Consider the following 23,240-nt stretch of genomic DNA (forward strand, 5'->3'; position numbering starts at 1 on the left):
CCCGTTCAAGTTGTACCGAAATGTCCTGTTCAAGTTGTACCGAAATGTGGGATGATTCTGATACCACGTGCGTTCATCTCTGGAGGGAAGTGTTTGTTTCACTGCCCCACCCCCCCTGTTTTTATGTATTGCTTCTTGGTTTGCTGTTCATTCCGTCTTGCGTTTTTAACAACTTCTCCGAGGTCTGGATTTCACATTTGTTGTGGGTCAGCTCTTCATTGCTGTCGCTTGTGTTTGGGATTGACATGGGAAGTTCAGGTTGCCTCTTGGGCTGCGATTCTGGAGGATGAACTTCTTCTTTCAGAGGGCTGTATCTTTGCATACGGTTACTCATTTGTAAGGAGTTTTAGAAAAGATTATGTGGCTCACACTGTTCTAACCTCTTAATCCTTGGTGAAAAACGAAGCTCAGAGCTTTCTCCTTTGTTCCTGGGGATTGTCCTTGATGAGAAGGTGCTTGGTTACAGAGTATAGGAAAGATCAGGAAGTTTCCTGTTCTCCTAGGCACTTGTTTCTAGCCACTCAGTAGGCAAGCAGCACGGGTACCGCGTTAGGTGTTTACTGGGGGGTTGAAAATTGTTCGCTGGAATCCTTAGCGAGGCCATACCAGGTTTTCCCCCACGTTCGTCGTGGGACCTTGAAGTCACTCAATGCGTCCTGCCCCTTATCTCAGGGACCAAACCACGCCTTTATGGGCCTTGCTGCTTTTTTTTTTTTTTAATGTTTATTTTGAGAGCGAGCATGTGAGCCCGGGAAAGGCAGAGAGGGGGAGAGAGAATCCCAAGCAGTCTCTATGCTGTCAGCACAGAGCCTGACAAGGGGCTTGATCTCACCAGCACCAGATCATCACCTGAGCCGATGCCAAGAGCCGGACGCTTAACCGACTGAGCCACTCAGGGGCCTTGGCTTCTCGAATGAGCCATGCCGCAAGTGAGGGAAAGACAAAAGCTGCTCTCTCCGTGCTTCCTGTCCAGCACAAGCATTCTCCCATTTGTGTGCTGCCCAGGGTTTGGGGGTCTGCACAGGCTCTACTGGGGAATCCCCCGGCCCTGCTTTGCCACTTTTCCTCGATGGCTTTCATCCGTGACCAGAATTGTGGGCTGGCTCATACTCATGGCTTACCACCTTCAGCGTGCCCCCATCTGTGCCTGTCATTTCTGACCCCGACAACCCTTCCCCGTTCTTCAGCCATTCAAGACGTTTTCCTTACCTACTTTAGAAGGTGGGAAGAACCACTCAAATTGTCATCTTAAGGTCGTTCCCCTGCCCCGTGTGACCATTTGATTCCTTGTCAAAGCGTACAGGGAATGGAAGCGATTTCGGTATGCTTCCCCCAATTTTCCCCTCCCAACCCGAAACGCCGTTCAAATAAAGGTCTTTTTTCGAATAAACAAATGCAAGGTGGCAGGCCATTCTTAGCGATTTAAAAGAAATCAAAATTGGAGGATGGGCTTTTAAAAAGGCTGTGTTCGTGGTTCTTGAACAGAGGCACCGTACTACCTAAAACAACCTGTGTCCCCAGGAGGGTACATGCACACACAGGTCAGTGAACACCGAGCACAGTAATAGAGAATAATGAACACTTGGTTGGCAAACCACAATGCAAAACTGGAGGAAGCGAGGCTGTGGAAAAATGACCCGATTTCCCCCCAACATGCTGTATTTCTGAACCAGCAGAAGGTCAGGAAAAGGCGGTCAAAGGCGAGCCGTCACCCTTTAAGAGGCAGAAAAAGGGGAGGTGGTCTGCCTGATGGGAGACCCTGGAACTGGTGAATCAGAATATCATCCACGTATTTATATACCTTTATTAAACCCTACGAAACCCCTATCACAAAACGTGACCGGGGCAGTGTCCTAGGAAATGGCCAAAAGACCAAGGTTAAGTAGAAGTTCTTGGAGGAATGCAGAGGGGAGACCGACACCAGGTGCCCCGCGTCCCTTCTGTGTGGGAAACCAAGCTCCCCCATACCCGGAGAGGCTTGCACCAAGAGTGGGATTACAGTGTAATTCTCACAGATGCCTCTTCATTCCAAAAACGAGCACTGTAAGGAATCAGTGTTGTTAACAGATTTGAAGTAATTTTCTCTTTCAAAACAAATCCATTATTTATTAAAGCTTGAGAGAAAGAGGAAAGAGAACGAACCAGTGGGGGAGGGGTAGAGAGAAGGTGGGGGGGGGACAGAAGAGCTGAAGCGGGCTCCGTGTTGACAGCCCGATGTGGGGCTCGAACTCACAAACCTCGAGATCATGACCTGAGCCGAAATCGGACACGTAACTGAGCCACCTAGGCACCCCACTAAATCCATTATTTAAAAGGGACAACCTGTGCTGTGGGAAATCATGAGAAAGGGGGATAAAAAAAATAGTTTATATGCTGCTTTTAAAGTTAACTTTGTTGTTCTTTCTATGCATTACTGGACTGGAAGATGGGGTGGGAAGGTAACTATATAGTTGAGAGAAAGTTTCCTTGCGATTTCAGATACGCAGACAAAACACGTATGCAGACTCAAGATGTAAAAGCCAATTTCAAGTATTCTACACAAGCCCTAATTTAAATATGCTTGTTGAAAAAACCATTGTGAGGCTCCTTGGAAAACTTAACACTGGATATTTGATAATATTTTGTCAGACATGATAGGAGTATATGGTGCTTCTGTTAAAAAAAAAAAAAAGTTGATTTACAGGGGTGCCTGGGTGGCTAAGTCGATTAAGCATCCGACTCCTGGCATTCTGCTCGGGTTACGATCTCGGAGTTGGTGGGATTGAGCCCTGGGTCAGGCTCCTCGCTGACGGCGTGCAGCCTGCTTGGGATTTTCTCCGTTCCTTGCTCTCTGACCCGCCCCCAATGTCTTTCTCAAAATCAATAAACTTAAAAAAAATAATGTGTATTTACAGACAAATTGCTACGATGCCTGGGATATGATTCAAAATAATCTGGGGTTAGAGGGATAAGAATACAGATGAAATAAAATTGCTTTTTATAGGGATAATTTTGGAAGCTGGGTAATGAGCAAAATGAAGGCTGATTCTACAGTTCTTCTGTATTTGGGTAGGTTTACACATTTTCATATATTGAAAGAACGTAGTAGAAACTTTTTCAGATATGCTTACTGAAAAGATGAGAATTGATCCGTGATTTCTGTGTAGACGTTGGAAGGTTGACTACAGACTCTAGCACGAGGAGGGTCACGTCCTCTGTGACTGCTGACCTCTGAAAAGCTATCGCTGACCGTTGCACAACATGGGGGCATGGATGCCCTGCACGGTTGTAAATCTTGTGGGTAACTTTGGAGGCTCCCGAAACTTAAACTAATAGTGGATTGTTGACTGGAAACCTTACAGATGGTAAGTCATTGACTGCATCCTTTGCCTATATATTATATACTATATTGTTAAAGTAAGCTAGACTAAAGGAAAAAACAGGAAAATCATAAGGAAGACAAAACACATGGGCAGTACTATGCTGGACGTAGGACACAAACCCACATGTAAGAGGACCTGTGCAGATCAAACCCCTAACGTTCAAGGGTCCACTGTAGCTATGGAATGATAAGTAAGTTTGTTTAATCTGGATCTTGCAAGTAATACATTGAAGTAGAATGCAAAATGTAAGTTCCTAACATAGTCCACTTTATTAAAATAAAGTTGGTTTTTATAGACTTCTGCCCAATTTCTAAAATTAACGAAATCTAACATTACTGCAGGTATTAACGGAGGAATCGGAAGAGGCGGTTTTGCAACAGCCTATTTCAGTCGAGTGTGATACTGTATACTGTAAATCATTTCTAACTACACAGAAAAGAAGCAGAACGTAGTGTTGGCTTTTAGTTTATTAATTTATTTTGCAGGAATCTTTGACTTTCCGAATATGTACTGTTTGGAAGTACGATGCATGCATAGCCTTTTAAAATGCCTTTGTACAATTTCACCTCAAAATAATGATTCACAGCATACACGGAAACCTAAAAGAAACATGGTATTTACAAGTTTTCATAGGTTCTTGCTGTTTCAATGAAGAAACTGATCAATTCTTTTACAGTAGGGAACCATGGACATTGGGTCTCATTATAAATAAGAATTCAGAATTGTTCAGTCTCAAAGCAACTTTTCATGGCTTTAGAAACTAAAATCGAGTCGTCATCTTATTAATCTCTGAATGCCCAAGCCATGCAAAATTCTACTTGTATTAAATATTTGGGGATGCAAATAATAAAGAAAAAAAAGGCAGGTCTAGTGAATGTGAAAACATCATCAGAATTAACTTTCACACTAAGAAAATTCTGTCAATTCTTTCAAAAAGATACAGTAGTGGTGCAACAGACAGTGCCCAATTTATTATTTTTTTTTTTATAGTAACATTTCAGTGGTCATGGTTCTTGCTCGACTGATATACCAATATACCCTTGAACTACGAAGGGACATCTTCACATTCCAGGATACATGACTGATGTTTTCCAAGGACAATTTTTTTATGCCTTATATTCTTGCTTTTTTGTTTATACTGTCAAAGACATTACAGTTACCTTTTAAAATACTATAGAAAACTGAGTTGCCACAGAAAGTTGGATATGAACCCTAGATCATCGGGACAAGACGATGACAAAATTGAAGGAAACGATATTTTTTTAATAATTAAAAAGTACTAAAACTGAGACCAGCTCCTTAAAAATTAAACTGCCTATCACACTTCCCACTTCATTCAGGGAAATAAACAAATGAGCAACACTTTGCCCCCCTCCTTTTCCTCGTCTAAAACTACCTTTCCTACGACGCAGTTCTTCTGTTTAAAACCCCCTGCCTCTTTGCTCTCCCATACGAGGTCATTATCAATGCAAACATTTTACAATGCTTAGGAAGTTTCTGGCTCCTCTATTACCACTTTAAACTCTTAAGACCTACTCCACACGTTAAGGGACAATGTACTTGGAACAAAACAGCACGTGTGCTTTCTAAAAACCCAGTTTACAAAACCATGAAATAGTGTAAAACGTATAGTCAGGTCTATGTGTTACCAGATACATCAAACTAGACACGTTTTAAGAACAAAGACGTTTCGCTAGCAACCAGCCGCGCCCCGGCCTACGCGAAGAGCGGCGGGCCGAGGCGGGCAGGTGCGGCCCGGCGTCCGCCGTCCTGCCGCCCTCCTGCCGCCGGCCGACTGGGCACGCGCTTCAGTCTGACCGGGACGGCCTTTCCAAAAGGCACCTTGAAGTTGACCGAGTCCTCCTTCAAAGTGGTCAGAGGCAAGAAGTCTAGAGAGCGGACACAGTTAAAGAGCTCAAACGTGTCCGTGGAAAACAATTTTGCTTCCTTTAAAAACTGAATGCAGCCTAACTTGGCCTACGAAACTCGGGCCCAACCAGAAATGAACACATACGGAACCTCTTGAAAAGCCATCTCTGATGCCTCCTACCCCACCGTCTACAGCTATCCCAGAGACTGGTTTCTTCTCCTTTTTCCTGGCAGGGGCAAACAACGATCGACTAGATAGATCACCAAAGGACTGGAACCATGCATCTACCGTATGACGACAGCTTATTAACCCGGATGTGTGTTCATGCAATAGTTGTAAAGTCACCTACGTGGTTTTAATACGGCATCCGACTGTTTCCAGACATGCTACTTTCATTCTGAACGGACAGGCGCCCAGTTAACTGCTGCCACTTGGGCGTATCTAAGAAAAGAATACTGGTAAACCTCGAGCTAGAACACCAAGCAGGATATAGATTTTCCCCCTAAATTGTTATTTAATACCAAGCGGGGTGGATCGTCACTGAAGAGATAGGAAACCATACAAAGGCAAAGGCATTGGCATATTACACAAGAGTAGGACTGAGAGACGGCTGCTGGAGACGGACAGACACCAGTGTCACAGAAGCTTTTAAAGAAGGCGATTTTCAGGTCGATGCTTTTAAGCCCATCTGCTTTCTCTCTGTTCTTTTCACAGTCTTGCCGCAGTCGAGTGAGGGATGTCTTAGCGGCGTAATCACAGAGCCACGCGTACTTGGCGAGACGAGTGGATATTTTGGGAATTTTCCACATACGAGACGTTGGCAAAGCGGTGGGTAGAAGGTGAAACGATGATTTTGAAGGAGAATGGCGATGGGTTATGACGCCTTTGGTTTCATTGTGCATTTAGGGACAGCTGGTGTTTCCAGGTCTGCCCGACACCCCTGGTACCTTACGATACAACGACAGCTTCAAGAGTGTGGGTGTGTGTGCGCGTGCACGCGCGTGTGTACAGGGGGGCACGTGGCATGCGAGGGTGGCTACTCCTAAAATCTGAGCCTCAGGTCACATCCTTCGGGATTCAAAGCCCTACTGCTCGTATTGCCGTTTACATTCACCCAAATGATGGGAAGATTCCAAAATCCAATTCTAAGCTAGGAAGGAAATTCAATGACGGAGACCTTAAAGAAACGTCCTATGAACAGTCTTCCAGTGGTGCACCCTGGGGGGCCACATGGTTTTCTCTCTCTTCAGTTACTCATCCCCTAAAGTTTTGGCTTCACAAATAAGGAGTGCTTTAGTATCACCTGAGCTACCCGAACAAACTCATTATTACCTCTGAATACACCCTGTTAACTTTAAACAGCTCTGAGTTGTCAAGTCCTTTGCGCTCACCTCTCTCTAATCTCATTTCTTCACCAGCCTTCTCCTCCTCCCAAGTAACACAGTATGCAACTTGATGACATCGGCCAACTGTAATTTCCCTCACGCTGGTTTATTAACATGTGCAAATAAATCTGTACTGAACAGCGAATAGTGATTTTTTTTTTCAGCTAAGTTAGGATTGTGGCACAAAACACTGTGCTGTAAACATCATGAATTCATCACAAAATTGGAAGGAGGAAAAAAAAAGGCCCTATGGACTGCACACATTTCTTACAGAACCGCAGCTGAGCTCAAGATTTCCAAATGGATTCTGGAATGGATTTACATTTGGCATACATTCACTGTGCTATTGGCAAAGCGCAGTTTTATGAGAAGGTCATTCATAAAATTGTTCTTGGTAAGGACTTGTTATTTTTAAAGCCAATGGCCTAATAAAAGCATGCAGTAACATAAAAATTGTATCTATCGTGGCATAATTAGGTCTTAGTTACCAGTGTTGATTTAGCTTGATGAATTACTGTACAAGCAACAGGGATCTTCTCACCTCTGATTGTACTCTGGAACAAAGGGCATGATGTGCCTCATTCCTGACAGTTACAAATCACATTTTGAACTATCGTTGTGTTTGAAATTACCTCTGAAAAAAGCAGCAATTAAAAATACCCTTAGTACTTCGCCCCCCCCACCCCCCAAAAAAAATTGTGGGTGCTTTTTCCTGTTCTCTTTACTAGGAAACACCGGGAAGAAGCATGGGGAACCTGGGTTTTCCAGAGAGCTGTGACCAGGTGAGTCCGCTCTGGGAATTCACAGTTTGTCTGATAAACTGTAACAGGTCACACCATGCCTGAAAGTTCTAGTTCATACAGTAAGGGCTACTCAGCAGTAACTTTAACAATTGGGATTCCACAGAAGAGCGCTTGCCCTCTCTGTGTACATTCTTTCAGGAGTGAATCCTTTCCCGGTTTCAAGTATCCCTTTCTCTCTCACTCTGCAATGAGTTAAGAAAGGAAAAAAAAAAAAAAAAAAAAAAGAAAAAAAAAAGAAAAGAAAAAAGAAAAGAAAAAAGGAAAAAAAACCCCACCCAAAAAAACCCCACCAAAGAGAACTCCCCATTGTTCCTTTAGTGAGCACAACCAGCTCCAGGGTCCTTCCTCCTCCCCCCGTGGAATCTGCCATGGAAAGGCTGGGCAGATGAACAGCTTCCCGAGGTTTTCTTTTCTTCGAGTGGGGGCTCCAAGTCGCACTCTCAAACTGACGCGGACCCATCGGAGTTCAAGTGTACCGCGGCATCTCGCACTGCTCGCAGCGGTTGAGGGCGGGGTGGTTCAGGAAGGTGCAGCTGTCACAATTCCACGGAGCCCCTTCGTAGTCCTCGTCTCGGGGCTGTGTCCGAGGACTCTGCTTGCAGCCGGACGGATGCTCTGAGGGAAGTCAGGATGAAGAGAGAAAACAGACTGAACATTGCCAGGTATAATCCCAGCTGAAACACTACGAGAAAACAAGGGGGGCGGGGCGCAGTTTGCTACTTGACCTCCTGTGACAGCCAGCTGGTATACGCAGCAACTAGACACAGGCAGCTCAACGGGTTTATGAGACAAATTCTACTTTGTTCAACATAACTGACTTTTCTGCTTTCAGAAGAAGATAAACAGAAGCCCAGTACATATGACCTTCCTCATTCATGATCCTAACAGCAGTTACGCTACGTGGCAGCCAAATGAACCAAACGAGAAATCTCACAGAACATGGGAGATTCTTACCATCTCCTTCGGTTTGCCCTGACGTCCCCCAGTACTAGCCAAACTGTCATCAACCTCTGCTAGGCTGGCCTCCTCCCATGAGACCTTCAGCCTCACAGTATGCATGCAGAGTTTTAATCAGCATGGTAAAAAGAGAGACTCCACAGGTTTTCATAAAAGCTAAACTCATTCAAAATAAGATTTTTGATCCTTAGCTTCTTTCCTACCTCTTTGGTATTATAATTTCCTTCAGATATAGTTTTTCAAAATGGACATATCTGAGGGTGCCTGGGTGGCTCGCTCAGTTAAGCGTGAGACTCTTATTTCGGCTCAGGTCATGAGCTCACGATTCTTGAGTTCAAGCGCCACCGCCCCCCCCCCCCCCCCGGGCTCTGTGCTGACAGTGTAGAGCCTGCTTGGGATTCTCTCTCTCTCTCCCCGCCCCCCCTTTCTCTCTGCCCCTCTCCCACTGGTGCGAGTGCTTGCTTTCTCAAAAAAAAAAAAAAGGGGGGGGCGGCAGTCTATCTGGCCATATAAAATGCTGGCAACCCTTGGTTGGTCCTCAGGATTTTCTTTATAAACACTTGAAAGTTAGATTCCTCTTAGGGCCTCACTCCCTCTGGCCTTGTGTTCAAAACGGCTTTTGTCTTCTACAGTTACTCTGGAAATTCTGCTTTTTGAGGAACAGCCCTACTGAACGTGGTATCTGGGAGCAGGAGGCTAGAGACCTCTAGATGGAACTGACCCTGGAATCCGGAGCAACTCAGGAGGCTGGGAAAAATCTACCTGTAAAACAGTCCAAATCCTCACTGTGAACTGGAAAGGAGGTGAAGATCTAAAGTCAGCAGCCTTCCTAAGCAGGTAACAAACTAAGATGAAAGGCTTTAATCAGCCACCATTTGGGGTTAAGTGTATATTCTTTTGGAAATTAATGACCTGACTTGGTGGTAGCAATGTGCCTTTCCTGACAAATGGCTGCAGTGAACATTCATTCCCCAACAGGTAGAGAGGACTGAGTTTCAGACCCGAACCTTCCAATGGTCATAGTAGGGCTCAGGTTCACCCAAGAAGGAGCTGTTAGCTTGACAAGAGAACAGAAAACCACTGGGTTCGTCAACCTACTTGGGGCTTCTCTTGTTGAATGCTATAGGAAAAGAAAAAATAACTTTCCCTTGATCTTTCTGAGTTCTTGACGGAGACCCCTCCACCCCAGGGAAAAAAAGACCAGCGAAAAAACGAAGTTCATCATCGTGTGTACCTCACATACCAGGGCAGAGACCTAGGAAAACTAACTCCCCAAAGGGGGCCAAGCGGCCGCTTAAATATCATCTTCAGCTGAAGACCAAGCAAAATGGTAGAGGGAGGGCAGGGGAAGCCTGTTAGAGGAGGTTATCTGACAAGCACGGGAAATAGGGGTCTACTCCCTAGGCCTAAGTCCCGTCCTTTCTCCACTGATAACCATTCTTTCGATTCAGTCATAAGGCTCTCTCTGGTACAGACAAGGAGACTCCTCTAAGTGGAGACTGCCTTTATAAAGGTCACCCTCATGCATGTGTGGAATTTGAGAAAAAACAGACCAACAAAGGGGAAGGAAAAGAAAAATAAGATAAAAACAGAGAGGAGGCCAATGGTTAAGAGACTTAAATACAGAGAACAAGCTGAGGGTTGCGGGGGGGGGGGGGGGCACTCTTCGAGACGAGCAGTGGGTGTTGTATGTAAGAGATGAAACACTAGGCTCTACCAAAGCCAAAACTAACTTGAGAATGTCAACTAACTTGAGAATGAATCAATGAATGGAATGAATGAACGAACGAGTGAGGGGGAGTGGTAAGTGTACACGGAACTGTTCCTGACAAAAGGGTAACTTCTATTCTGTCGTCAGAGTTTCTCCTGCCTTTGCAGTTTCTTACAATAAATCTTGACGCCAAAAATGGCCTATTTTATGGTGCCATAGTCTCCCCTTCAGGACCACCATGACTGAATTTGGAATAAATCCCTCTCAACTGACTTACCAAAATAGTTAAAAGGCACCTAATTTAGAATTACTATTGGTAAGACACTGTGCATTTCATCCCGAGGAAGTACTGAAATAGAAGCATCTAAAACCCAAAAGACATTTTAGATGTCTGTTTTCATTTGATTTACAGTTGTGAAATCGTTTCTTTCTATGGCCTGTGTAAGAAGCAAAATCTTTCAAGCCTCCTAGAAAATAAAAACTTAAAAAGAGAACTGAAGTACATAGGCTTTTCCTGTAAGACTAATTATTTTTAGGGGTGCCTGGCTGGCTCTGTCAGAAGAGCATGTGACTCTTGATCTCGGGGTCCTGAGTTCAAGCCCCACATTGCACGTAGAGATTAACCCATTTAGAAATAAGCAGGGTTTTTTTTTCAACGTTTATTTATTTTTGGGACAGAGAGAGACGGAGCATGAACGGGGGAGGGGCAGAGAGAGAGGGAGACACAGAATCGGAAACAGGCTCCAGGCTCTGAGCCATCAGCCCAGAAGGTTTTTTTTTAAAGTTTAATTTGAAGAGGCCAAACTTCCATACAAATAACCATCTTCACAAATCAAATCAATGTTTATAATATACTCATTAGAATATAGAAAACAAATTGCCTAAAAGGATGCTAGTAAAAACTTCAAAATTGGTAAATTACTTCTACCCAAAGAGAAAAACTCATTTTTCCCTAATGGGAAATAAGCCAATGGTAAAAGAGGATTTTTTTTTTTTTTTTTTAACTAAAATAAAGTACAAGGTAGTTTCATGTTTGGTTGGTTCTTAGGCTGGGATTTTTCCCCTACTTCTGTAATAGTCAAGTAAAATACTTGCATAAACTCATATATATACAATACTTTTAGAACCCTTATTTCAACGGAATCCCAAGGTAAAATTCAAGAAGCAGGAGAAAACTGCAGTGAGGGGTTATAAAAAATAATTTAAAAAAGCTTTTTTAAATATTTATGAGATGGGGCGCCTGGGTGGCGCAGTCGGTTAAGCGTCCGACTTCAGCCAGGTCACGATCTCGCGGTCCGGGAGTTCGAGCCCCGCGTCGGGCTCTGGGCTGATGGCTCAGAGCCTGGAGCCTGTTTCCGATTCTGTGTCTCCCTCTCTCTCCGCCCCTCCCCCATTCGTGCTCTGTCTCTCTCTGTCCCAAAAATAAATAAACGTTGAAAAAAAAAATATTTATGAGAGAGGGAGAGCACATGCATGTGAGCAACTGGGGGAGGGGCAGAGGATCCAAAGCAAGCTCCACACTGACAGCAGAAAGCCCCATAAGGGGCTCTAACTCCAAAACTGTGACGACATGACCTGAGACAAAGTCAGACACGTAACCGACAGAGCCACTCAGCGGCCCTCAAAAAGTTATTTTTAAAAAAATCTTTTTAACCTTTATTTTTGAGAGAGAGACAGAATGAGAGGTGGGAAGGGGCCGAGACAGGGAGACACGGAACCCGAAGCAGGCTCCAGGCTCCGAGCTGTCAGCACAGAGCCCGACGTGGGGCTCGAACTCACGAACGGTGAGACCATGACCCGAGTAGAAGTCAGATGCTTAGCCAACTGTGAGTCACCCAGCAGCCCCAAGAAGTCATTTTTTAAATTAATTACTTGGCCTTGCTTTGTAGATGCTATTCAAGCAATCCATCCAATGTGGTGGACTACTAGCCACTTAAAAAGCGGCCACTTCGATGTGCTCTTACTGCCAAACGTACACCAGACGGCAGCACCTGGGTGGCTCAGTCGGTTAAGCATCCGACTCTGGATTTTGGCTCAGGTCACGAAGTCACAGTTGGTCAGTTCAAGCCCCGTGACGGGCTCAGGCTCCAAGCTCCGCAATGACGGTGTGGAGACCTGCTTGGGATCCTCTCTCTCTGCCCCTCCCCCACTCGTGCACGGTCTCAAAATCAATAAAAAAACAAACAAACCCCCCAGATTACAAAGACTGTTTGAAATAACATGAAATATTTCATAATTTATGTGGACTTGATACTGAAATATTATGTTGTACATACTAAATAATCTAATTTCACTTTTTAACGTAGGAAATTTAATATATCTAGCTTGTGTTGTATTTTTATTGGGCAGCGCAGCCTTAGAAACTCAGCAGAGAAGATGAGTTTTAATTTTTTTATTAAGAATCTCTACATGCAATGTGGGGGTCACGCTGCCAACCCTGAGGTCAAGAGTCACATGCTCCATGGCCTGAGCCAGCCAGGCACTCGGAGAGAATAATTTTCTAAAAGGAAAAAAAAAGGCCTTTCCTTGTGGTAACTCTACGTGGGTGAACACGTGTGTTTGGACGTTGTGCACAAACTCTGGACACACAGGTACAAACCATCTGCAGCTGCTGCCTGGGTGTCATGGACGTCTGCCTGTACTTTGGAGGTCACGCTAATTCTCCGGGCTTTCCTCTCAATTGTGCAAGGGTCTGATGAGTCTGCATGAAAAGAAGCAAAGCCAGTAGGAAAGGGATTAAAGCCGTTCATGAGAAGAGTGGACAGGCTCCCAAGGATCTGTCATGGGACACGCACACTTGAATAGTTACCCTATGACTTCATGTCAGCGTCCGCGCTCAGGTCAGGGTGCGTGCCCGATTTCATACTGCTTCGACAACCTATGTAGAACCGTGGCTCTTTCGAGCTTTTCCAGCCTCTACAATTACTTGGAGTAAATGTCTCATTTCACCACTTTGCCACTTTCCTGGTGTAGACTCGGTGAGAGTAATTAAAGGTCAACGTGAAGGCAAAATTTGGGAGGTGATACTTGAGCCAACAGCCTGATTAAGCAACAGTTCTTAGAAAATCATGGGTTGAAAGCACATGATCTGTAAGGCTAGCCGAAGAATCCATTACAGTAATAACAGTAAGCTACAGTACTTCATAATTAAGAAGAGCAGTGATTGAAAAATCAGCACCAACTGAGAGCAGTACGGACTGCAGGCATCCCTTGCTAGAACACTGTTTCTGTGAATGCACACCTTATTCGGAAGCAGTCCTTTGTGTTATCTGCCCTTAGAAACCAAAGAAGGATCTTGGCATTTTCTGATTAGTTCTGAGCCCACAGGCAATCCCCCAATACGATCCACCTTTGGAAATTACTGCCCCTGAATCCTAAGCCTGGTGCCTAGGTATTTACTCCACTATCAGCGTAAACAAAAGCAGACTAAATGGTCTCCTTAGGCTCCAAAGAATACTATAAACTTCTATTTCTTAAGCTTCTAAAGCACTTTTATAGTGTCCTATGCTTACTACTCTCATAGACTCTTAGGACAGCCATGTAAAATACATAAACTAATGAGGATTTGGACTGATCGCCTCTCCGGTGCACAGACTAGACCTGAACAAGGTCAGGTGGCCGCAATAAGCAGGACCAGGGCTCAAATCATGGGATGACAAGGTCAGTGCTCTCACCGCTGTGTTACCAATGAAAGGTTGGGGAGGACTTTCTAAGGCAGCTGAGAAGCTTACATGTACATGGAATTGCTTCACTACAAAGTTCAGTCCAAAAAGGGTTCTTGGTCTCCTTCTTTTTCCTTAGGTTTCTTTTTCTTCCTTCCCTTCCCGCCCCCCCCCCCTCCTGGCCCCCCGAGAGAGACAGACTGTGACCAGGGCAGGGGCAGAGAGAGGGAGACACAGAATCCAAAGGCAGGCTCCAGGCCCCGAGCTGTCAGCACAGAGCCCGATGCTGGGCTCGAAGCCACGAACCGCAAACTCATGACCTGAGCAGAAGTCGGATGCTTAACAGACTGAGACACCCAGGCGCCCCTCATTCTCTTTTTATTCTCATACTTACTATTCAGATAAACATCCATATTCCACTTGGATTTATACGTGTAAGAATGCCAAGACATTTATTTTAGCCAATAAACCAATTCTGTCAGTTATTTATAGTTTATCTTAACTGGCACTGCAAGAAAATCTACCTTCAAGTACATAAATGTTTTTGAGAAGAGGCCGTTTTTGAAATGTGAATGCTTGTGAAATGTGAACGAAGTCAGACAACACACCCGACTTCATAGAGAAAACCAAACAGCTTTTGATTTCAGCTTAGGTCATGATCTCATGGTTCCTGAGATGGAGCCCTGAGTCAGGCTCCGTGCTATCCATCACATTTCATTACAACTGTCTCCTCTCTCTGCCTCTCCCCCAGGTGTGCGTGTGTGTGCTCTCTCTCTCTCAAAATAAACACACGGTTCACCTTTTGTTTTTTTTAGTAAGTTTAAAAACTACAAGGTAGGGTACATAACAGGACACTATTATACTAGTGCCATTGTATGTTCTCACCAACAGTATATCTAATGAAAGCTCAATCGGATTTCTCAAGTAGAAATTCATTTCTAGCGAGGATGTTAGTTTTCTAGTCTACTTTGTATTAAAACTGTATGTACGGGCGCCTGGATTTAAGCGTCCGACTTCGGCTCGGGTCATGATCTCGCGGTCCGTGAGTTCGAGCCCCGTGTCGGGCTCTGCTGACAGCTCAGAGTCTGGAACCTGTTTTGGATTCTGTGTCTCCCTCTCTCTCTCTGCCCCTCCCCTATTCGCACTCTGTCCCTCTCTGTCTCAAAAATAAATAAACGTTAACAGAAAAAACAAACGTATGTAGACTAGGATAAGCCACTTGGGGTAAGCGTCAGGGAGCATCAAGCATCTATCTAAATGACCCATATACCTACTGACTATTGGATACATACTTTAGAAGTTGACTGCAGTTGGAATTTAATTACAGCTCACTGTGAGGACTACTCAAAGCTGCAAGGAATACAGCCGCCTTAGTAAAGGTACTTAGAGTCACATGAGGCTGGATATTACGGCATCCTAACGATATTCCTAGCTGAGTAGTCCAGCAAAACAGGAGCTTCCCACCTCAAGTATATGCTGTTGGTCTCCAAGGCAGAGGCACAATGACCTGTCTGCAACACCGATACGCCCACTGCTAGAACACTCTTCGGGCTCCTGGCAGCTGACCTACCACGTGACGTCAAGACATTTTCCTCATTTGTAAGTGTTTAAGGTAAAACTTGGTGCAATACACATACCGTAAGCGTGCCATCTGAGTACTTTTGAAAATTGCATATACACCTCAATAATCCGAATCCCTATCAAGACATTACCATTAGCCCATAAAATCCTCCCATGCCTTTTCCCAGGTAATCCCCAACCTCCACTCCCAGAGACCAAAGCTGTTCTGTTGTTTAATATAAACGAATTTAGTGTATGAATTGCAGCATGTAAACAGAATCATACAGTATGTATTCTTTTGGATTTGCTTTCTTTCTTTCAGCATTATGTTGCTTAGGTTCCTGCACGTCGTGTGTGAAAAGAGTTGATTTGTGTTGCTGACTAGTATTCCCTCATGTGAATACAGCACAGTCGGTTTATCCACTCACCTGCTGAGGGCCACTTGGGCTGTTCCCAGTGTTTGCTCAATTTGAACACATTCGCTATGATTCTTCTACTACCAGCCACTTTGTGGACATGGTTTTAAATTCCGTTGGATGAATTTTTAGAAGTAGAGTTGATGGGCTACAGGGCAGGTGAATCAAGGTGTGCTTTTACAAGAAATGGTCACCCCATCTTTAACTTTTACCAGAAATGTCAGAATTCTGATCGCTCTACATTCTCATTAATGTTTTAGACCTGGTTCTTTAGGAATCTAAGGATTTGAATTTGCATTTTCTTAATGTCTATTCAAGTTGAGCGTTTTCATGTGTTTACTAGGCCATTTATATATGTTTGTGAAGTGTTGACTCAAATGTTTTGATCTTCATAAAACTGGATTGCCTTTGAAGTTTTTTTTCCCAACGTTTATTTTTGAGAGAGAGTATGTGCGCGTGTGCCTGAGCACGTGGGGGAGGAGGAGAGAGACAGAGGATCCCAAGCAGGCTCTATGCTGACAGCAGAGAGCCGGATGCAGGGCTTGAACTCACAAACTGTGAGATCATGACCTGAGCCAAAATCAGACGCTTAAGCAACTGAGCCACCACCCAGATAGATGCCCATGGCTTGTCTTGTTATTACTGTGCTATAGAGGTTCTCGATACATTCTAGATACCAGTTTTTTTTTTTTAACCAGGTATGTTTTCAATATTTCCTCCCAGTCCATGGCTTGCCTTTTCACTTTCTTCACAGTGCGTCTTGACAAGCAGAAATGTTCAACTTGAACGAAGGCCAGTGTACCAACTATTCTTGCTGTGTTGCTCAAAATTCTTAGCTAAACCCAAGTTGCAAGTATATGTTAGGTTTTGTTCTGGAATCTCTGTAATTTAGCACTGACACTTACATTATGTATGACCCATTGTAGATTTCTGTGTATAGTAAGAGGTAAGGATCAAAACTGGGTTATTTTTCCATATGGTTAACCAGGTTCTTGAATTAGTTGCTGGAAAGACTGCCCTTTCTCCCTTCACTGCTTTGGTGCTTTTGTCAAAATCTGGCAGTGTAAGTGAGGGTCTCTATCTGGGCTCTCCATTATTCTCTATCTACTTTTTATCCCTATGCCATTAACATACTACGATGACTGTAGCTTTATATTAAGTCCTGAAATTAGTTAGGGCTAAGACTTCCAATTACATTCTTTTTAGAGATTGAGTATTCTATGTCTTAGGCAATAAGGTATGAATTTCAGAATCAGTTTGTTACTTTTGCCCAGTACAGTTAAAATGGGTATAAGTACAAATGACTAGGGGAAGAGTAAGTTTCCCACTTGTGATTTAACTGCAGACATGGTGTTATTACCCTAATTTCTTCTGGCAATGTTTTGTAGTTGTCAACATCTATCACTGGTGTTGAATTTATTTCTCATTTTTGACTTGTTTGCTGGTACATAAAAATAGGGTTCTTGTAGATTCACCTTCCATCCCAAGACCTTGTTAAAGGCACTTATTAGTTCTAATAGTTGTGTTTTAGTCTCCTTATAGCTGGAATAGGGGCCGACTTTTGTCAGATGCTTTTCCTATATCTAGTAAAAAGGAGCATGAACTTTTTCTCCTTTACTGACAGCACATTCCTGAGCTAAAAGAAACTTGGTCATGATCCATTATCCTTTCTACCTATTGTGAAAATTACGATTTTTTTTTTTTTTTTTTTTTTTTTTTGCTTTAAATTCTGGAGGGGGTATTGATGTGTAATTCTGGTTTTTTTCTAGGGGTGTGGGGGGTGGTGAGTAGATAATACCTTTATCAGGTTTTGGAATCAAGGCTCTGCTGATGACACCCAAAACAAACAAAAAACTGAGAAGCTATCTTTCCTCATCTATTTTCTCAAAAAATTTGCATAAGGTTGGTAGTATCTTTTCCTTAAATGTTTGACAGAATTCAAGTACCAATGAAACCATCTGGGTATAGAGTTAATGGATTCAAATTCTATAATAGACAGCTATTAATATATCCTGTATCATCTTGTTGTCAGTTTTGGTAGATGTGTCCATTTCATATCAAGTTCTGAGTTTACTGGCATAAAGATGTTGATCACATTCCCTTATTATGTTAATGGATAACCATTATTTCTCTTACTATTTTGATAATTTGTGTTCTTTCTATATTTACCTTTCAATCTCCTTGACTTTATTCTTTCCTAAAGGTGGAATTTTAGGTAACTGATCATTAATCTTCATGGCTTGAGTGTGTCTCCACAAATTTCCTTCTAAACACTGCTCAAAGAATTTGGCCTTCCCTGGCATGCATGGGTGGCTCAGTGGGTTAAGCATCCGATTTTGGCTTAGGTCATGATCTCACAGTTCGTGGTTTGAGCCCCACATCTGGATCTGTGCTGACAGCTCAGAGCCTGCTTTGATTCTGTGTCTCCCTCTGCCCCTCGTCTGTCTCTTTCTTAAAAATAAATCCACATGAAAAAGTAAATTAAGGAAGGTAGGGGCGCCCGGGTGGCTCAGTCGGTTGAGCATCCAACTTCGGCTCCGCTCATGACATCACGGTTTATGAGTTCCAGCCGCGCGTCGGGCTCTGTGCTGACAGCTGGGAGCCTGCTCCCGATTCTGTGTCCGCCCACCCCGGCTTGTGCTCTCTCTCTTTCAAAAATGAATCAACATACATACATAATTAATTAGGGAAGGCCAACTTCTTCTTGTTTTTTTTTTTTAAAGAGAGGTAGAGCTTTAATGCCCAGCTCCCAGGAGATAACCACTAAAATCTTGAAATTTCCCCAAGAGATAAGGAGTGTCTCTGTTATTTACGGTGGGCCCTTCAGACCATACCGGAGATGGCTCGTGGAGGACACACTGCTCACCAACTTGGTCGCTATTTCCAGATTAACAACTTGTCAATGCATTCTGTTACATAGGGTGATTCTTTGGTAACAGCCCTTGAATCAATTAACTGAAGTCTGTTGGATTACCAATAGGTAAGACTTCTTGAGTAGATACTCAGGCAACACCGAGTTTAAAGAGACCCATATATATCATTGATGACTTTATCCATTTAGATTAAAAATGTAACTCAGTGACTTTCAACTTGAAACCGTATAGAATGTTGTCACAGTGCCAAACCTGATACTTGGTAGTCATCCACTACATACATACATAGAAAGCTATTCAACTAAAATCAAGGTAACGTTATTTAGCACAGAATTTATACATTACCTCCTGAGTAGGAAGTCTAACAAGATTTGTAAATATTCTACTGGTCATTTAAAAAAAGGCATTCTCAGGGTGCCGGGGGGGGGCTCAGTCAGTTGAGCGCCGGATTCTGGGCCAGGTCATGATCTGACAGTTTGTGGGTGCAAGCCCCAGGTCGGGCTCTGCACTAACAGCACAGAGCCTGCTTCGGACTGGCTATCTCCCTCTCTCAAAAGTAAATATGGAAAAAAAAAAAATTAGGGGCGCCTGCTTGGCTCAGTAGCTTAAGCATCCGACTTCAGCTGAGGTCATGGTCTTGTGATCTGTGGCCTCAAGCCTGTCCGTGTGGAGTCTGCTTCAGCTCCTCTTTCTGCCCCTTCCTCACTCGAGCTCTCTCAAAAAAGAAACATTAAAAAATAAATAAATAAAACACCTCATCCCTGACTTCAGAGGCTTAGATCTACAACTCAAACTTTGCATTCTCAGGTAAGACCTTTCAAGTTCTCATTATTTTAGAAGAAGGATTACAGTTAGGATCTAAACTAGGATCCTAGAGTTTAGGATTACAGTTATGACAGAGGTTAAGTCATTTTACAATGTTAGCTATATATTGTTTCACTTAAAAAAATTAAATGGTATACCCACTTAATTACCGTTGACAACAATTCCAGGAGTCACTAATTTGTAGTGCCTTTGAGAAATTAAAAGATGGGGACCACGTGGCACAGGAGTATCACCATGGTAACTTTTTTTGTGCTGAAAAGTTAATCTCGCTAACGGAAATTTCTTCAGCTAAACATTCTGATACTTATTTCTCTGTTTGTGGCATTTCCCTACTCACCTTTTTTAGATGGCTTGGGTGGTACAACTGGGCCAGGTTCTATGTTGTCATAAAAATTATTCATGGCTTTTGGATCAAAGTTTCCTATAAAGAAAATAAAATCACCATATGCATTTAGGGCTCTTGTTCCTATTTGGCTTTTTTGTTAAAGAATATATAGAAATAAAATATGTAAGAAGGGAAACTTTTCCAGGGTTCAAAACTCCTATCCTCTTTCCACTGAAAATGTTTTCCTGATCACTGTGAGAAAAGACCCAAGCAAACTACCCCATCAGTGTTGATCAACAAACCATCACCTGAAGGGATATTTTTCTAACTGCAAAGCTACTCTCTTGCAGGAGGATTATGTATGTGACACACGTAGGGGAGGTCAATGAGGAAAAAGGCTGGCTGAACTATTTTGCGTTACTCTTGATTTTAATGAACAACCCGTGAGAAAGAAGGTATCTTTCATGCCATTCATGGTTTACCTTAACAAGTTACCCATGATAAAGTAAACTGTGGAAGAAGTGAAACAGAAATTTACAAAGAGGAATCGAGTTACCGTAGCAGCGGCTCACAGTTTTCTTATCTTGAAGAAAAGGAGAATACTGAATGGTGCCTACAGATTTATCCAAGATAATAAGGTGCCAATTTCAGAGTAATAAAGACGACAATCCCTGAGAATTTTGTCTTGCTACAAAATTTTCAACTCTCTCAGGATGTTCACTCCCTGGCCTAGTGTCTATTTCAGCCCCACCTCCTGCCATGAGTCCTCCAAGGTGGGTTGTGATCCACTGTCAGCTTTGGGTCCCGCTGCGACTTCTGCAAACCTATCACCGTAATCTGCTCGTTCTGCGCAATTCCAATGAAGGTTCAAAACTACTCCCGCTTATGAGGTACAGAGAATGCTGTAGGGTACTGACAATTCAAATATGCTGGATGTCTTGATGTCTACACATTATTTTGCCCCCACAAAAGTTTTCCAACATTCAAGTTTTTCCGGAGTATGGAAGAGTAGCATTCAGTATAAAATGGATATATTTGGACCCCTTATGAAAGGGGATTTAGAAACACTTCAGCACCAAAAAGAGCTGTGTGTGGCCCAATGAAGACCAAAAACCCAGCTCTCTGCTTCTAAAACCTTAATAGTGCTTTCCCTTGCAGGTTTTATCACAAATGCGTTTTTGCATTTGGAAGACAAATGAAAGCCACCATGCTGTAAGATGCTGCCTATGTATTTCCTCAATTAAGTTGCAGCTGATGTTTTAATTTCGAGGTCTCATAAGGCTTACTACAAATGTCCCAACCAACCGCTTGAGCGTTCCTTGTTCTGCTTCAAACACCCAAGCAAAAAACATGGACGTAGTCTTTCAAAACAGTGACAATACTTAGTATCCACCCCCCACCCCACGCACAGCAATTCTTCCAGTGCTTAAAGCAAGGAGTCTCTAGGATTACCTTTGGGGGAAAAGTGAAGGGTAGGGGACCAGACTGTGCACCTTTCACATTCAAATTTGCTTCTATTCAGACTGTTCCCTATCTTTTACATCTTGCCTAAACACGGCAACAGGGTACGTTATTATAATACTCTTAAAATATAGTAGAAGCTCTCTTAGCTGCCATCGTTAGGAAAAGGAAGTGGTGGTAAAAGGGGACGGGCTGAATCAGACGTCGTAAGAAAAATGACTTGTCACCTTCCATGTTGGCACAAGACTTTAGTGTGTGTGGACTAAAAAGTTTTCTATGGTCCTTCTTACATAAACTGTACACCTCTAAGGTCCCCCAGGGGAATGGGCCAACTCTTTCTCGTGTACGGTCCGGGGAATAAACGTGTCAGGCTTTGCAGACCTGTGACAGTCTGGAGGCAGCCCTCGCCTGTGCTGCAGAAGCACAAAAGCAGCCCCAAACACCATGTCAACAACAGAGTGTGACCGTGTGCCACCAGAACCACCAAAAGAGGCGGCAGGCTACGGCGCCGAACGCTGAATCTACAATTTTGTCTTATTCTGAGTAACGGAGGAGAATCCTCTGAGGTTTTTATGACTTATCCCCTTAACCCTGGGCAGTTTTCACCCGTAACTAGCTCGCAGACCTCCTCCTGCCTTTTTTCTTTTTTTAGTGATCTGCCTTTGGTTTTTTTATAGGAAGAGCAGATCCTCCTGCGTTCATGTGAGCTCAAGAAAGAATAGAGAAATACAGGAAATGGCATATACAGGCGAGGGAAAGGGCACGACTGACTCCCGCGGAGCAGACCGTTCAACTGCTACAAGCAACAGGACAGGCACAGGCCGGTGTGTGGCCTCCCGCTCGGGAGTGCGCAGCGGCTGCGGACTCGGAGCAGGTATCTCGTGGGGGGAATGAACACCTCCGGCCCGGGGAGCTGGGTACACGAGAGTCAGTTAAGAGAGCTTCTACCATAATACAATTCTATCAAAGAGCCAAACCAGAAAAGAACCTCAAAATCCAGAAAGTATAAAACGTAGCTGGATGTTTTCATGTGATGGATACACAAAAAGGACATGGAATTTCTTTTAAAACTGAGGAATCAGATAGTCGGATACATGATTCCCGATTTTTACAGATACTTTCGATGAGTAACACGTCAATCTAGTAAGTTTTATAATTAAGACCCATCAATAGAAAATATTCACAGTAAAGGACTCAAACAGGAGAAACGCAGAGTAACAACACGGAACAGTCTAAACGATCAGAACTTAATGATGAAACTGCCCAAGTAAAACTATCTTGGATCCCCCAAAGGTATGGCCATGGAGCAGAGGGATCTCTTCACCAGGATTATAATGGATAAAAACTGTCTCTTACATCTGTAAAACCAAAATGATGGCTATTTAAGCAGCTTAACACACCACACTATTACTTATGGTTTACCAAATAATCAAGTCTATACCTCTAGATTGAAGGAGGTCAACTTCTTTCAGTGTACAGTCAACATTTATCTGGAGTTGTCTGTTCATGCTTCTCAATCTTGTCATTTCCTCAGGCTAGTAAGAAAGGACCCAAAATAGCAATTGTGGGAAAGTCATTATCAAGCCCAACATTTAAGAACTGCTATTCACGTTAATCGTTCTGACCGGTTATTACCAAGAATATGGCCTTAGTCCAAAAGAGGGCACGCTGAAGAAGTCCTAAACGCGGAAAGGAACAGTCAGGTAAAATGGGGACATCAGTATGGCCACATCAACACAAAACGTGCATTGTAATCACAGAGCATGGTAAGGGAAGCTATGAGGACCGATCTGTAAAACAAGCAGTGTCCACGATTGTGGTCTCGTCCAGGCTTGTAGAAATGACAACAGTACTAAGTTAAATTACTGTGGCGTGTCAGACACTGTTCACCAGGGGTTTCTTGCTCGTTCCTCACCACCATCTTCCAGGGCAAGCATGGCCAGTTTATAAATGAGGAAGGCGATGCCCCAAGAAGACCTAAAACTTTTCCAAGGTTATCAAAGAAAGGAAGTGGTAGAACCAGGATTTAA

General features: G+C 43.4%; 1 protein-coding gene across 4 annotated transcripts in view; it reads right to left on the reverse strand.

Moving 5' to 3' along the window:
• Positions 1 to 3,811: 3,811 nt before the first annotated feature.
• The window catches only part of TAB3 (TGF-beta activated kinase 1 (MAP3K7) binding protein 3), an 88,495-nt gene continuing 69,066 nt past the window's right edge, over positions 3,812 to 23,240 (reverse strand). Inside the window, exons 8-11 of one of the 4 annotated variants that reach the window (XM_043570875.1) lie at positions 22,652 to 22,745; positions 19,762 to 19,845; positions 12,688 to 12,789; positions 3,812 to 8,035 (exon numbers count right to left, since the gene is read on the reverse strand). In XM_043570875.1, the coding sequence (XP_043426810.1) occupies positions 7,887 to 8,035; positions 12,688 to 12,789; positions 19,762 to 19,845; positions 22,652 to 22,745 (429 nt within the window). In that variant the 3' untranslated portion in view covers positions 3,812 to 7,886. Of the gene's footprint in view, positions 8,036 to 12,687; positions 12,790 to 19,761; positions 19,846 to 22,651; positions 22,746 to 23,240 lie in introns of those variants that run through there. The other 3 variants (XM_043570876.1, XR_006295750.1, XR_006295749.1) reach the window with 3 other exon arrangements.

Source organism: Prionailurus bengalensis, chromosome X (assembly GCF_016509475.1).
Source record: "Prionailurus bengalensis isolate Pbe53 chromosome X, Fcat_Pben_1.1_paternal_pri, whole genome shotgun sequence".
In the NCBI taxonomy this organism is placed as follows: domain Eukaryota; kingdom Metazoa; phylum Chordata; class Mammalia; order Carnivora; family Felidae; genus Prionailurus; species Prionailurus bengalensis.